The sequence below is a fragment of the Anolis carolinensis genome, chromosome 2 (assembly GCF_035594765.1).
Source record: "Anolis carolinensis isolate JA03-04 chromosome 2, rAnoCar3.1.pri, whole genome shotgun sequence".
NCBI classification, from domain to species: domain Eukaryota; kingdom Metazoa; phylum Chordata; class Lepidosauria; order Squamata; family Dactyloidae; genus Anolis; species Anolis carolinensis.
The window spans coordinates 167,460,261-167,475,607 of record NC_085842.1 but is presented as its reverse complement, the minus strand read 5'-3'; the positions used below and the strand labels follow the sequence as shown (position 1 = coordinate 167,475,607).

Sequence of the window (15,347 nt, the reverse complement as noted above, 5' to 3'; positions counted from 1 at the left end):
GGCAACTAAAGTGGTGTCAAATTGCATTAATACTGCAGTGTAGAGAGAAACAGCTCCAAAGAGCAATCCTGAAACAGTAACCATAAAGTCAATCTCTGTGGTTCTCACCCTCAATGGCCAGAGCCCCTGGTGACACAATGGGTTAAACCGTTGTCCCGGCAGGACTACTAATTTGACCTGAAGGTTGCAAGTTCGATTTTGGGGAGAACACAGATGAGCTCCCTCTCTCAGCTCCAGCTCCATGTGGGGACATGAGAGAAGCCTCCCACAAGGATCGCAAAAACATCAAACATCCGGATGTCCCCTGGGCAACGTCCTTGCAGATGGCCAATTCTCTCACACCAAAAGCAACTAGCAGTTTCTCAAGTTACTCCTGACACACACACAAAACTCTCAGTGGCTTTCCTAATGTTTTGGATTTAAACTCCCCAAAGCTCAGGGATTCTACAACATCTGAAGGGTTTGAGCTTGAGAACCTCTGCCATCGCCCAAGAGGTTGCTCTTGCAGTGGTTTCACAACATACTAAGGATGCCATCAGGCTTTTTGTTTTCAAGGGATCAGAAGGTTGCTTCACCTACCAGTGGGTTCAGGGTCTGCCATCACAGCCAAATCCTCAGCAGGATGATGGGATGTAAATCCCAGAGTCCAAATCCTCGTGTGACTCAGAAGCTCTCAGTTTGGTCAGGAAGACCCATGGAAGCCGCATACTTTGCGGAAAGAGCCCACAGAGGTCTGCGCAAGCAGTGTGAGGGAGCCACTCTGACTTTACTGCTACTTCCTGCTAACAGCAGCATTTCCGTGTGAAGAAACTTATTTGGCCCTTTGATTTGCATACTTCTCCGTTTGTATGAAGAAGAAGGGAAAAAAGAGGCCTCTGTGGTAATCCTACTGGCTCTTCCATCTGTTACAGCTGCGTGGTGTTCAATGGCCTGAAAGTTGTTTTCACCTGATTAACAAACTTTATGTTTACTGAGGAAAAAATACAGTATACACATAACTGATATATGAACCTACCTGAGATGGTTTCTCATTGTCCCTTTGCTGATGAAGCTACCAGGGACGGTTAGGAGAAGGCCTTTTTACTCTTGTCCCATTCACATTGTAGAATGATAGTACTTTGCATCCATTTTATGGAATGATCTGACTGGTAGTTTAGTGAGAGCTCTAGTTCTTCTTCAGATTTAGGATTTCATGGGATGTTGCCATGGTAGCTAAATGGAAATATAGCAGCATACTTGTGTAGTGTGAACAAGCTCGCTCGCACTAAGACTCCCTGGAGCTTCCTCTCTCTATGTTTTCAGTGGGCTTTTAAAAACTATTTTATCCAGGCAGCTTTTTAAAAAAATAACACCTTCCATCTACTACCATACAACAGCCCAGTGAGGCAAGTGAGTCCTATTATCCCCGTATTGCAGCTAGTGTTTGAAGCTAAGAGAATAGGGGCTTGTTTAACATGACATTACACAGCTGTGGAAAAAAACTGAAGCCAAGACGGCCTCCTTTACCTGCTTAACCACTTTGATGCACCAGCTCTTGGTCGACAAAATCTGTAATGTTGACCTAAAGCTTGAGAGAGAGTCATTTGAAAGAAATGCCTGAGGTTTGAGGTGGGATTGATTCCTGTAGTATATTAGGCTGGATCTACACTGCCATATAATCCCGTTCAAAGCAGATAATCTGGATACAGAAAATGGATTATTTGGCCTAAACCTTCAACTGGGAATCGGGTTGTGAATCCGGATCTTGTACCGGACCACAGTCTGATCTGCAAAAGCAGCCCTACAAAGTCTAAGTCAAAGGGGGGTCTGTGTCTTTAAATCTGAACACCGTCACCATACCATAGAAGAATAAACTTTAGCATGGGTGGTCCCTATGGCAGCACCCATTCAACTCTGCAACTACTGGATATTAACTCCTGGTATTCTTCACCAATAGTTATGCTCTCTTGGGCTGGTAGGCCAACATAACCTGGAGGGCTACACAATCCACACTTCTGTAGTCATAAAATTGCACCAGCTTGTTGATCCTCTCACAGTTTACAAAGTAAGCACCCCAACTCATTTAATGAATCATTAATCTGAATTTGTCCTGAAAACACACTCTTGCTTCAGAACACAAAAGCCCAACTAGATTACAAGAAGATCCACTTTAAAAAAAGTTTGGTAATGATTATGTCAGGCACAGGCAACTTGTGGCATGGCATATTTCTGTTACTGCAGGATGAGCATGCCTTATCTGGAATTTTGAAATCTGAAATTGTCAACATGGGTGGCTGAGTTAGTAATAACTTTGCTTTATAATGGTTCAATACACATAAAAGCTGTTTCGTGGTCAAAGTATTGACTATTATTGTGTATAACATTATATTCAGGCTATGTGTATAATGTATATGTGAAACATACTTGAATTTCATATTTAAACTTGAGTCTTATCTCCAAGATATCACATTATGTGCAGAATATGCAAATATCCCAACATCTGAAAAAACATCCAACATCTCAAACACTTCTGGTCCTAAGTATTTTGGAGAAGGAATACTCAACTTGTGTTACTTGTTAACTTTACCTTTCTGCTAACAAAACAGCACTCCTTGTAAATAATAATAATCATTACAAACACAGGCCTGGCTAGATGGGGTTGATGAGAGTTGTACAAAGGCGAAAAAGCACATTGAAGCAAAAACAGTAGTCCGTTCTCTAAACTGTCTTCACTGTGCTTGAGAAAACGAAATCTGACCATCCCAGTCTGTCTCTGAGATAGATCACCTATGGTGCCCATTTTAAAAAGCAGGAATGTAAACCTTCCCAATATACACGTTTAAGAGCAGTGAGTAATTTAGCAAAATCTAGATCAAGTCCCTCGATAAGTAAGGGCAGTTGAAACAAATGAGATGTCACACCTACACCTATGATTGCATAGCTTCCTGTGGAGTTTTTGAAAATAAAAATGGTGCTTTGAAAATGCTGACTTTTATTTTTGTGCTAACTTTTGGGCTTCTGTGCTAGGATTACAGAACTGCAGTTTTCCTGTCCAGCACCCGCCCTCTTCCCTCTCCCCCACTTTCCATACTTGTTCTCGGCTTTCGACATTACCATACCTGGCATTACTTCACCAATCTGTTCACCCACCTCAGCAATACTACTATACCATACTTAAAAATGAAAACACCTTCCTAAAAGGGGGTTTGAGTGGGATCTTGCCACTGGCAGCATACATATTTATATTCTACTTTCATAGCCCTGGACCTCAAATATTAATTGCTCGGAAGTTATGAAAAACTGCAAACCAATGTGACAAAAGACTGAGTCAGAAAAAGGAAGTAGAGTTTTTTTGTCTTGACTTCTGCATTTTCCAAGCCACAAAAATGCAGGCCCTTTATTTGCCAAAATGCTGGTAAGGCTGCAGGATTGTTTGTTTTTTCTTGTCCAAAAATTCTGCATAAAAAACAGCATTGCTAGATAAAGCAGGATAGTGCGATAGGAAGAGTAGGTTCATCCTATTATTGAAAAAACACTCCAAAATCGGTGCCACCATTTGGGCCCAGATAAATGACCTAAGCAGGACCCCTGGTCAACATTCTGGAAAGGATGCCATCAAATCTTCAACTCATTAGTGTTTCATTGTACTTATCTGGAGCTGGAGCACAGCAGGAGAACTCGGGATTTCAGCAACAATCCCAAAAAGAGAAGCAATACATGGTAACTCTAAATAATTACTATTCAAATGCTCCCTCCACCAGCCATCTCCAGTGTATGTCTGGGTCCTCTGACCTTGTTTACTGCTTTGCTGGAGTATGTCCACAAAACAGAGTGCGGTGATGATATCGGATCAATAGACTGAATGCTCCTCCCTTTATAAAAGTGGTTCCCAAGCTTTGGGCCTCCAAGTGTTTTGGACTTCAGCTCCCACTGTTCCTAACAGCTGGTAAGCTGGCTGGGATTTCTGGGAGTTGAGGTCCAAAACACCTGAAGGTGACCACTGCTCTATAAAGCACCTTGTACATTGAAAAATCAGAGGCCAGATCTATCCGAAAACTATCCTTTCCGCAGCATGAACCTACTCATATCTGAACCAGACAGGACCTGTTAATATGCCATGCTAACATCTGAAGCACATTCAGCAAAATAATAATAATAATAATACAGTAGAGTCTCACTTATCCAACATAAACGGGCCGGCAGAATGTTGGATAAGCGAATATGTTGGATAATAAGGAGGCATTAAGGAAAAGCCTATTAAACATCAAATTAGGTTATGATTTTACAAATTAAGCACCAAAATATCATGTTATACAACAAATTTGACAGAAAAAGTAGTTCAATACACAGTAATGCTGTGTACTAATTACTGTATTTACAAATTTAGCACCAAAACATCACGATGTATTGAAAACATTACTACAAAAATGCGTTGGATAATCCAGAACGTTGGATAAGCGAGTGTTGGATACGTGAGACTCTACTGTAATAATAATATCCAGGCCCATAGCCAGGATTTTGTTTGGGGGGGGGGGTCTACCCTAGCCAACCTTTTGTATTGTTAGCCCAATTCCCCATGCATATGGGATATATTGAGCATGGTGATCAGATCATGAAATGAATAAACATGACAGTTTAAAAAATAAATGTAAGGCCTTCTTGCAGACCACCCCGAGAATTTCAGGGGGGGCTGAAGCCCCTCAAGCCCCCCCCCTTCCTGGCTACATGCCTGATAATATCATATCCTCAGTTGCTGTAAGAAAATCGCACAGACAGGCTACAAACAGAGGCACAACTATGTGGCCCAAATGATTCATTGGAACTTATGCCTCAAGTATCATCTCCTGTAGTAAAGAACTGGTGGGATCACAAACCTGCAAAGGTTGTGGAAAATGAACACACAAAGATACTGTGGGACTTTTGAATCCAGACTGACAAAGTTCTGGAACACAACACACCAGACATAACAATTGTGAAACAGAAAAAAGGTTTGGATTATTGATGTCACCATACCAGGTGACAATCGAATTGATGAAAAACAACAGGAAAAATTCAGCCGCTATCAGGACCTCAAGATCGAACTGCAAAGACTTTGGCAGAAACCAGTACAGGTGGTCCCGGTGGTGGTCCCGCCTCCATCATTTGATGGAGGCGGGATACAAAAATAAAGTTGTTGTTGTTGTTGTTGTTATTATTATTGACACAATGACACAGTATGACACAGCAAACAAGATAGATATGCTGGATTTCGTGTCACAAAATCACAAGTCGAACACTTCCCAAGCGTTTAGGACTGTGTGATGTATTTTCGGATGATGCGCACAGATTCCAGAAGGGTGGCCTTTTGCAGTTGGCAGATCGTAATTTTGCCAATGTCTATTGTTTCCAAATGCTGGCTGAGATCTTTTGGCACGGCACCCAGTGTGCCGATCACCACCGGGACAAAGAAACAGATACACACATGCAGAACATATTAATCCTATCTGGAAATTATGTAAGTCAGAAATCTTAGCTATATGAACTATTCCCATATCAAGATGAAAGGAATTCAGTTTTCCTTGTCATTTATTTATGGGGGCAAGATATGAAACATTTTATCTAGACTATTTACTTCAGAAGATGGAGAATCAGTCCTGGCACTGCATCTTTAACTGTGGGCCCTCTTTTAGCAAGTCTTGCAAATGCTGATTTATTATCAGCATTTGCAAGACTTGCTAAAAGAGGGCCCACAGTTAAAGATGCAGTGCCAGGACTGATTCTCCATCTTCTGAAAACTGAATTCCTTTCATCTTGATATGGGAATAGTTCATATAGCTAAGATTTCTGACTTACATAATTTCCAGATAGGATTAATATGTTCTGCATGTGTGTATCTGTTTCTTTGTCTGTATGGGTCATTATGTGTGTGCACCTGAATGACAAGCTGTGAGCAAATGTTGTAGACAATGATTAATGACGTCACAAAGGGCTATCCTTAGGTCTCGGGTTTTGTCTTGGAAACCTCAGGGCCAGAGATGATCCTGACCTAGCAATCATACCAGCTAGCCAAGTTTCTGATAATCTTCCACTCTGAGACAAAGACTTTTTTATTTAAACAGGCCGCTGACCCATAACCTAACTTGCAAGTATGATGTTGCTGGTTGATTGACTTTTGGGGTGGGGAAGGGAGGAACATGTTTGGTTTTTTTGTCTTGATATCCTTAAATCAATTGTATTTGAATATATTTTATTTCATTTGGGTTGTTATTATGATTAATCCCTAGAACAACATGTAACAGAAATGCAAGATGCACCTGTAATAAAATAAAACTGGCTATAAAAACATAAAACAATATCACAGTAAAATCAATCAACCCTAAAATAGACATCAATAAAATGTTATGGTAATTATAGATATAGATATAAAATGAATAACAACCAAGCAGTCATATAAAGAGCTTTCAGTGAGAAAACCAAAGGGTCAACAATTTGATCATGAACTTAATCTCAAATTTTGAACATGTATCTTGAGTCCACTATATTTTAATCATTGTTCTGTGTATGTTAATATATGTATTTTGTAGAAATACGTTTTAATATGTGTATTTATATGCCAGCCACATGACCTTGAAGGCGTCTTTGGCTTAGAAATTGAGGTGAACACCAACCCCCAGAGTCGGACATGACTAGACTTATCGTCAGGGGAAAACCTTTACCTTTACCTTATTTATATAATGGAACCAAATATGTGTGCACCTACACTAATATATAAAAGGTAAAGGTAAAGGTTTCCCCTGGCGTTAAGTCCAGTCATGTCTGACTCTGGGGGTTGGTGCTCATCTCTATTTCTAAGCCGAAGAGCCAGGGTTGTCCATAGACACCTCCAAGGTCATGTGGCCGGCATGACTGCATGGAGCGCCGTTACCTTCCCGCCGGAGCGGTACCTGTTGATCTACTCACACTGGCATGTTTTCGAACTGCTAGGTTGGCAGAAGACACTAATATATACTTCCTTTATATTATGCTCTATCTCCCTGAGGGGACTCAGGGTGGATTACAGAACACACATACGGCAAGCATTCAATGTTGTTATACAATTACCAAGGACAGACAATACATGCAAACAGAGGTAAAGGCATTTCTCATCTTATTTCTGGCATCTTGGAGGCTCTGCTCAATTCCAGCCACGGGCGGGTGGAGGGGGTCCATATTTTATGCCGAGGAGCTTTGCCGTCCTTTGATGTTCTCCTGATAGATGTCCTTAAGGGTGCCTTTTTTATTACCTCCCAATAGTGGTACCTATTTATCTACTTGCATTTCTGCTTTTGATCTGCTAGATGGGCAGGGAGCTGGGGCTGATGGCAGCTGCTCATCCCAACCCAGGCTCAAACTGCTGACTTTTAGATCGGCAGGATTTTTCTACAGCTAGCAGTTTAGCCTAATGGGTTAAGCCTGGGCGCTGTAAAATTTATGCTATTGACATGGCTCAATGCTATGGAATTCTAGGAATTGTAGTGAAACACCAGCATTCTTGGGCAGAGAAGGCGAAAGATCTTGTAAAACTTGGAAGATTCCATAACATTGATCCCTGGCCATTAAAGTGGTGTCAATCCGCATTAATTCTACAGTGTAGATACATTTTAAGCTGCTTAAACTCATTGCAGGAATGCAAATGTAAACGAATGAATAAATGTATGGAAGAGTTAATTGTGGGAAATGTCTCTGCTCTCATTTCTATGACATGGCAAGCTGAACTTGCGAAATTAACCCCATGAAGGAATAGGGGAGGCCAGGATCCTGTATTTTCATACCATCCTCAAACAATCATCCGAAATTTCTTTGACGGTGTTACGCAGTTTGACTTGACTCTGTTGAGAGAGAAAACTTACCATTGATGCAGGTGATGAGGGCAGCCGTGGTTTGCTGAATGGCCTCCCTGCAGTTCAAGGCTGGATACTTGCCCAGAAAAGATGAGACCGTCTGAAGCAAGTCAGTCAATCTAACGTCGACAGGGCCGGAAAACGGGGAACCTGAAAACAAAATGACAGGAGATACATCTTATATTTGGCAGATGGACAAATATGCAAGCCTTGCTGTTTTCCCTTCTCAGACCAAACTGTACTTTTTTGTTGTTTCAATCCCTAACTAGAAAAACAAGAAGGCAGAGGGAGTATGGGCCTCCCGCAAGCAAAATCCCATGTATCTACATCTGAAACTATGCATTATTCTGGCAACTGCCTGCTTTCAAATATGTGTTCACCAAGATAACACAAATGCAGCAATGAGAGAGGTATTTGGAGAGAAGAATGAGCCAGCAGGGTTTTTTTGAAGTTGGTTTCTTGAACTGTTTCCATATCTGTGGATATTCCCCAGCATATTTCCTGGCCGAGACTATTTTCCTTGCAGCCAATCTAATTCAATTTCTCATTCAGGCTGCAGGGAGTCGGCATATACATAGATTTGGGAATACTACATCCTTGAAAGGCAGCTACATAAGAACATATAAAATGACTGTGGGTACTTGCAAAGAGGAACAATTGGACAAAGAGGCATGAAGCTCCCCTTTGCCATCCACAAATACAGGGTGTTTCAAAATGATGGACTCAGTTTGAAACCGCTGTCTCTGCAACCATGCTTTGCCCATGAATAAAACTCTTCTGCCTTGAAAGAGTGGGGCAGAGTTTTTTAAAGGATTACTACTAGATGCCTCTCCCAGCACACAAACTTTAGCCCAGGCATGAGCAAACTTGGGCCCTCCAGGTGTTTTGGACATCAACTCCCATAATTCCTAACAGCCTCAGCTTAAGTGGCTGAGAGGGAAAAGGAAAGGGCCTGAGGTTGTTAGGAATAGTGGGAGTTGAAGTCCAAAACACCTGGCGAGCCCAAGTTTGCCCATGCCTGCTATACATCCAGCTTCAAAGCTATTCAACCAAGGTGGCAAATTACAACATTCACACTTGCCTCAGACAGACAAGAGCTCTTTCTCCCACCCTGGACATTATTCCACAGATCTATAAACTCCTCTTGACAAGTTTCCAACAGACCTCACAACGTATTGTCGAAGGCTTTCATGGACGGGATCACAGTGTTGTTGTATGTCTTTCGGGCTGTGTGGCCATGTTCCAGAAGTATTTTCTCCTGACGTTTCGCCCACAACTATGGCAGGCATCCTCAGAGGTTGGGAGGCATGGAACACAACCTCTGAGGATGCCTCACAACCTCTGAGGATGCCTGCCATAGATGTGGACGAAACGTCAGGAGAAAATACTTCTGGAACATGACCACACAGCCCGAAAGACATACAACAACCCTGAGACCTCACAACCTCTGAGGATGCCTGCCATAGATGTGGGCAAAACGTCAGGAGAGAATGCCTCTGGAACATGACCATACAGACTGGAAAACTCACAGCAACCCAATGATTCCAGCCATGAAAGCTTTCAACAACACAGTGTTTGGGATGTTGGATGTTTTTGAATGTTCCAGCCATGAACGCTTTCGACAACACAATTATGGGTATGTTTGCTAAATTTGGTCCAGATCCATCAAGCCATGTAGAAGCCTTTGTGAAACCAACCAACTGACCAACAAACAAACATACATACACACACATGATCAATTGAACATTCTCTTTTCCAGCAAAATACAAAGCTCAATGAACTATTATGATTCCTCTCCATATCTTATTAATTTGTATTATCATTGAAGGTCTTTGACACATCCATCATTATTGGGATTTTCAATATATACACATCCCATTCTCTAAGTACCAATTTATTGCAATGCCTTAATTATTCACTGATGAATAGCTGACATGCAATGGCATTCAGTTTTTCTCATTACCGAAAGCCAACACTTGTCAAAACTAAAAACAAACAACTAGAAATGCCAGCATTCGGATTTCAACTAGAAGTTTTCACATTGAAAGCTTTCAGTGTTGGCAAAAATCAACCTATTTGCCCAATATATTAGTTCTGCCACATGTATTGGGATGTGAGCCATGCAATCTTTTTGTCTCCGCTTCCTACCGACTTTACATCTTCTCCACAATAACTACAGGAAGGTAGGGTGGAGATGATAAAAATTAAAATGGTTTCAAGGTTTGCTGCTACCATTCTGTGCCAAGCAGAAATCGATGCAACCAAAGGTCAGACAGGGCCTAAATTAATTAGATGAAAGGAAATGGAGGACAGGATCTAAATCCAGCCTGCCAAGTGCAAGTTGATGCAAATTTGGTTACCTCATAGTAGAGGGTGAGAAAGGCAATCCTGTTTTGGAGCGCCACCTGGTGACTATTTCCCCATTTGTTTCAAGGTTGAACAAGTATGGGATAAAGGAAAGGGTGTTGGTAGGTACACAATGGCCATTCAAAATCTCCAAAGACTGGACTGTCAAACCTCACAGCCTCCGTATGGTGACACTTAGGTGCTGACTTGTGGTTTTTTATTTATCATGTCAGAAGTGAATTGAGGGTACAGTTATAATGTATTTTAAAAAACACAAACGAAGTTAAGAACTTGGCACTATAGCAGATTTCCTTTGACCAGACTGGTGTCTCTGTAAGAAGGTGCTCCATTGTACAGCTCAGACTGCATTGTAGTAAGTGATCTGTGGTTTGCTCTTCACAGTCGCATGTTGTATACTCCACTTTGTAGCCCCATTTCTTAAGATTGGCTCTGCATCTCGTGATGCCAGAGCGCAGTCTGTTCAGCGCCTTCCAACTGTGTCTGTCATCCGGTCTCAGCCACTGATTGAGATTCCGGGTTTAAACCTGCCACTTTTGGACTCTCGCTTGCTGAGATGTTTCTGCGAGCATCTCTGTAGATCTTAGGAAGCTGTTTCTTGATTTAAGGCATTGCCATTCTGGTTGATATCCAAACAGAGGATGGGCCGGAGATGTCACTGCCTTGGTCCTTTCATTATTGGCTGCTAATCCCGGCGGATCTCAGGTGGTGCAATGCCAGCTAAACAGTATAATTTCTCCAGCAGCATAGACATCCTGTGATAATGTGGCTTATAGTTAATGCACAGAACAAGAGCTTTTCTCCTTTATCATTATTTCACTGATGAACCAGGGCCCTGTGTACACTGACCTTTAATGCAGGTTGGAGTCAGCTCCAAAATGCGGTGGCTAATATAATGCATGCCGCAAAAGTGCTCCGCAGAAAACGTTAAGCCCTTTAGACCAAGATATTCAGAGTTGGGGGATTCTCTGAAATACAGCTCTTAAAGTGCAACAGAGCACTGCAGTGTGAAACCACAACGCAGGGTGAAAGCAACTCAGCAGGATGCGGACACCAGGAGCACTCTACTTATGTGCATACATGCATTTCTGTAGAAGGAATTGAAAAATACACTGTAAACGGCCAACAGAGAGCTCTGGTGTGGGCTGGTCCATGAGGTTACAAATACAGTAGTCCCACTTATCCAAGCCTCGCTTATCCAAGTTTCTGGATTATCCAAGCCATTTTTGTAGTCAATGTTTTCAATATATTGTGATATTTTAGTGCTAAATTCGTAAATACAGTAATTACAACATAACATTACTGCGCATTGAACTGCTTTTTCTGTCAAATGATGTTTTGGTGCTTAATTTGTAAAATCATAACCTAATTTGATGTTTAATAGGCTTTTCCTTAATCTCTCCTTATTATCCAAGATATTCGCTTATCCAAGCTTCTGCCGGCCTGTTTAGCTTGGATAAGTGAGACTCTACTGTAGCTGGAAGTGACTGAATGAATAAACAGCAACAACTCTACAGCAGTCAAGAGGATACTGCGGACCCTGGAATTGGTTTGAAGCCACTTTCAGTGGTTGTGTAATCACCATCTGGGACTCAAGCCGGTCCCAAAGAGGCCAGTCTAGTCATCTGCACAATGAAACCAGTTTCTGGTATCCTGGTTTGGAATTGACCTAAACAGTCAGTGTAGATGTGCCACCCAGGACAACAATATTGCCTTGCTAGAGTTGGCTGACCCAGGGCATTTGGGGAAAATCTCCCCATTAATTAATACAGGGCATCATCTTCTTGGAAATTCTCTAGCAGTGCCTTTATTTTTAAGACATTGGCCTGGCTTGAGCAGCACCTTGAACACTGTGGATGCTTTCCTGGCATTCATATGCCTTATCAAAGTCCACCCAACTTGCCTTCACTCCCAAGACATCAGCCTCTTACTCTCCATCAGGCACTCATTGGCAATTGCTGCAGCAAACTTAGCCATTCACATCAACAACTAGGTTCTCATCCGTTGTATAACCCTGACCATTAAGGCTTTTGTAGGCTTTACTAGAGACTTTTGTATTTAACTCCCTGCCTTGCCCCAACATACTATTAGGGAAAGGCATAATTCCAAAAACTGCTGTATTGGCCTTATTTTCAGTTCCTAAAGGATCAAATGGACAACATGGTCCTGGTGGGGAGAAAAGGTGGATTTTTTTTTTCGTGTCAGAAGCGACTTGAAAAACTGCAAGTCGCTTCTGATGTGAGAGAATTGGCCATCTGCAAGGACGTTGCCCAGGAGATGCCCAGATGTTTTGATGTTTTATCATCCTTGTGGGAGACTTCTCTCATGTCCCCGCATGGAGCTGGAGCTGATAGAGGGAGCTCATCCGTGCTCTCCCCAACTTTCTCAGCAACCCAACTTTCAAGCCACTACGCCATCGGGGGCTCCAGGTGGAAAACAAATATAGTGGTGGGTAGTAATGACAGTAGGATGAGGAGGAGGATGAAGGTCAGGAAGAAATCTGCTCTCTAATCTAGGGCTGAAAAACCTTAAACCCTGATGCCCAATCTGCCCCTTCTGGGACCCCCAGGATTGACAGCTCGCTATGCACCACTCTCAAACAATTTTAAGTGATTTTATATTCCCCCTCCCAATATTCTTAAAGGTTGAATGCTTTTCTCAAGATCTGGCTGCAAGAATCTGACACAAAAGTTCTGTTATCTGTATAGTTTCATGTGTGTGTTTAATTTGTGGAATCCACCTTGAGTCCCAGTGTTGTTAAAAGGCAGGATATAGTTAATGAATTATTGGAAACAAGGACATATAGCCATTGTAGCAGCTTGCGAATCCTCCACAATAAAAAAAGAAAATGGATTTGTTCATAATACATGTTCTATTTATTGCAGATTAGGCAGAATACTTGAAACATCAGAAGTCTAAAAATATCAATTATAACATTCAATATCATATAATAGTTTGGGGTAAAAGAGACTGGGCATGCAAATGGCAGCCTTCCTAATATCGTTGGATCGCAACTCCAATCAGTCCTGGCAGAGAACAGCCAGTGGTGAGGTGTGCTGGGAATACCGGTCCAGCAATATTTAGAGATTGCACTTTGCCCGCCCTTACATAAGAGGATTAGAAGTTATTACATCACTTGGCTCCAGCCCAATGCAGACTTAAGTGCATGTAAGTCGATTCATTTCAATTAGGTTAAGTGCACTTAAGTCTATGTTGGTTCACACTCATTACCCTTTTAGCTGTTTAACTGGACTTTATTCTGCTTTAATAAGACACCTTGCGCGCGTATTTTAACTTCCAGTCAGGAAGAGGTCTGAGCTAGGTAAGACATTTAAATAAACAAGTACACAAGTACTTTATAGGTCCAGTCTCTTTTCTGCATACAAGTTTGTGAATCATTGCCGTAAATGACATGGCAATAGCGGATAGTCTTTGAGCTGAGTACAGGCAGTCCCCAAGTTACAAGCAAGATAGGTTCTGTAGGTTTGTTCTTGAGCTGAATTTGTTTGTTTGAAGTCGGAACAGGTACATTTTTAAGTGTAACTCCAAATATATATATATATATATATATATATATATATATATATATATATATAAAGGTGAACACCCCTGTGGTGTTTGTTTTGGTGCCTGTGCCCCTGTTCAGAAGATTTCACCTCACTTTCAATCCCTGTGATCATTGGATTTTGAAAACTTTAGCTTTCTGTGGAAACAAGGAATGGTGATAAAGCTTCAGTGGAGACACCTTTCCCCCATGATAAATGTTTCAGGAGTGAATTTCCCTTCCGAGGGGTAGATTTCTCTCCCTTCCTGTTGTCTCACCCCTATTCTTAACTATGAATCATTTGCAAGTTGGATGTTTGTAACTCGGAGACTGCTTGTATAGGAATCATAGTTTCCTATACAGGGCTGGGCTGTGGCACGGCTGGTTAGTAGACAGCTGCAATAAATCATTACTGATCAAGAGGTCATGAGATCGAAGCCTGGGCTGGGTTAAGCCCCCGACCATTAATAGCCTAGCTCGCTGTTGACCTAAGCAGCCTGAAAGACAGTAGCATCCGTCAAGTAGGAAACTAATTTTACAACACCATAAAATTGCCAGTAGCGCACAGAAAGAAATGAGGAAGTAATACCATCAAGGATTAGGTGTCACAAGTAGACAGTGAAGCTGCAACTCCCCCTGTGGCCAGAATCGAGCATACCCTCATGAAGCCGGAAGTTGGAAAATGTTAAATTGCCTCTGTGTGTGTTTATATGTTGTATGTCTAATGGCATTGAATGTTTGCCACGTATATGTGCATTGTAATCTGCCCTGAATCCCCTTCAGGGTGAGAAGGGCGGAATATAAATACTGTAAATAAAACAAATAAATAAACAAATTTTCCTACCCTCGACATTTCATAGACAAAAACATTTTACAGACATGTGAAAGAAAGCCACTTGAGATAAGATTTGGATGCAAAAGGTATTGAGGAAGAACACACAAGCTAGGAGAGAATGCAGCAGTTTTCTTTTCCGTGAGACTACTGGAGAGGACAAGAGTCTTCCCACTCCTCTCATCTTCTCCCTACTTAGTTAAAACTTCTTTTGCACTTTGAATTCAGGTTGCAGCAAATAAAGTAAGATCACAACAAAGGAGAAAAGTGGGAGGAGAGAAACAGGGTCATTTGAAAAGCGGCTGGAAAAGTGGGATGACAACAGAATCATCAACTGGCAGATTGGCCCAAGGCATTTTGGTGCCTAAAGGAAGAATGGCACAGGAACACAGACAAGCAAATACAATCTCTCGCCTTATCTTTGGACAACATGCTAGTTTTAGGGGACTGGTTATGTGACACACAATTGTCATCAAACAAATTGCTGGAGCTCAAGAGAGATGGGGAGGGCCTACCAATATTGTGTTACTGCATTTACGTCCTGAGCCATTGCCACAGTATGCATAATGGCAAGGTCAGCCCTGTCCATATGTTTAATCTCTCAGAAGTCTAGTGAAACCACCTCCTAGCCTTTTAGAAATCTGATCTTGATGAATTCCTCTATGGCATGACCTGGTCTGCACTTCCTGGAGGGATGTCTGCGTCAGAGCATACTGTAAGTAACTACGTATTCACCCATTTTCTGAATGCTCCAACACCAGTTTTGGAA

At 41.8% G+C, this 15,347-nt stretch overlaps 1 protein-coding gene and 1 long non-coding RNA gene across 5 annotated transcripts in view; one reads left to right on the top strand and one right to left on the bottom strand.

Annotated features, from left to right (window-relative positions):
- The window catches only part of gmip (GEM interacting protein), a 108,581-nt gene that overhangs the window by 91,214 nt on the left and 2,020 nt on the right, over positions 1-15,347 (bottom strand). For 3 of the 4 annotated variants that reach the window (XM_062971035.1, XM_062971034.1, XM_016994990.2), the window contains exon 2: positions 7,848-7,988. In XM_062971035.1, coding sequence (XP_062827105.1) covers positions 7,848-7,988 — 141 coding nt within the window. Of the gene's footprint in view, positions 1-579; positions 872-7,847; positions 7,989-15,347 lie in introns of those variants that run through there. The other variant, XM_008114433.3, reaches the window with a different exon arrangement.
- On the top strand, positions 5,902-8,626 carry LOC134296342 (uncharacterized). The gene is made up of 2 exons (XR_010003055.1): positions 5,902-6,104; positions 7,708-8,626. It is a non-coding gene; the product is annotated as an uncharacterized LOC134296342 (long non-coding RNA).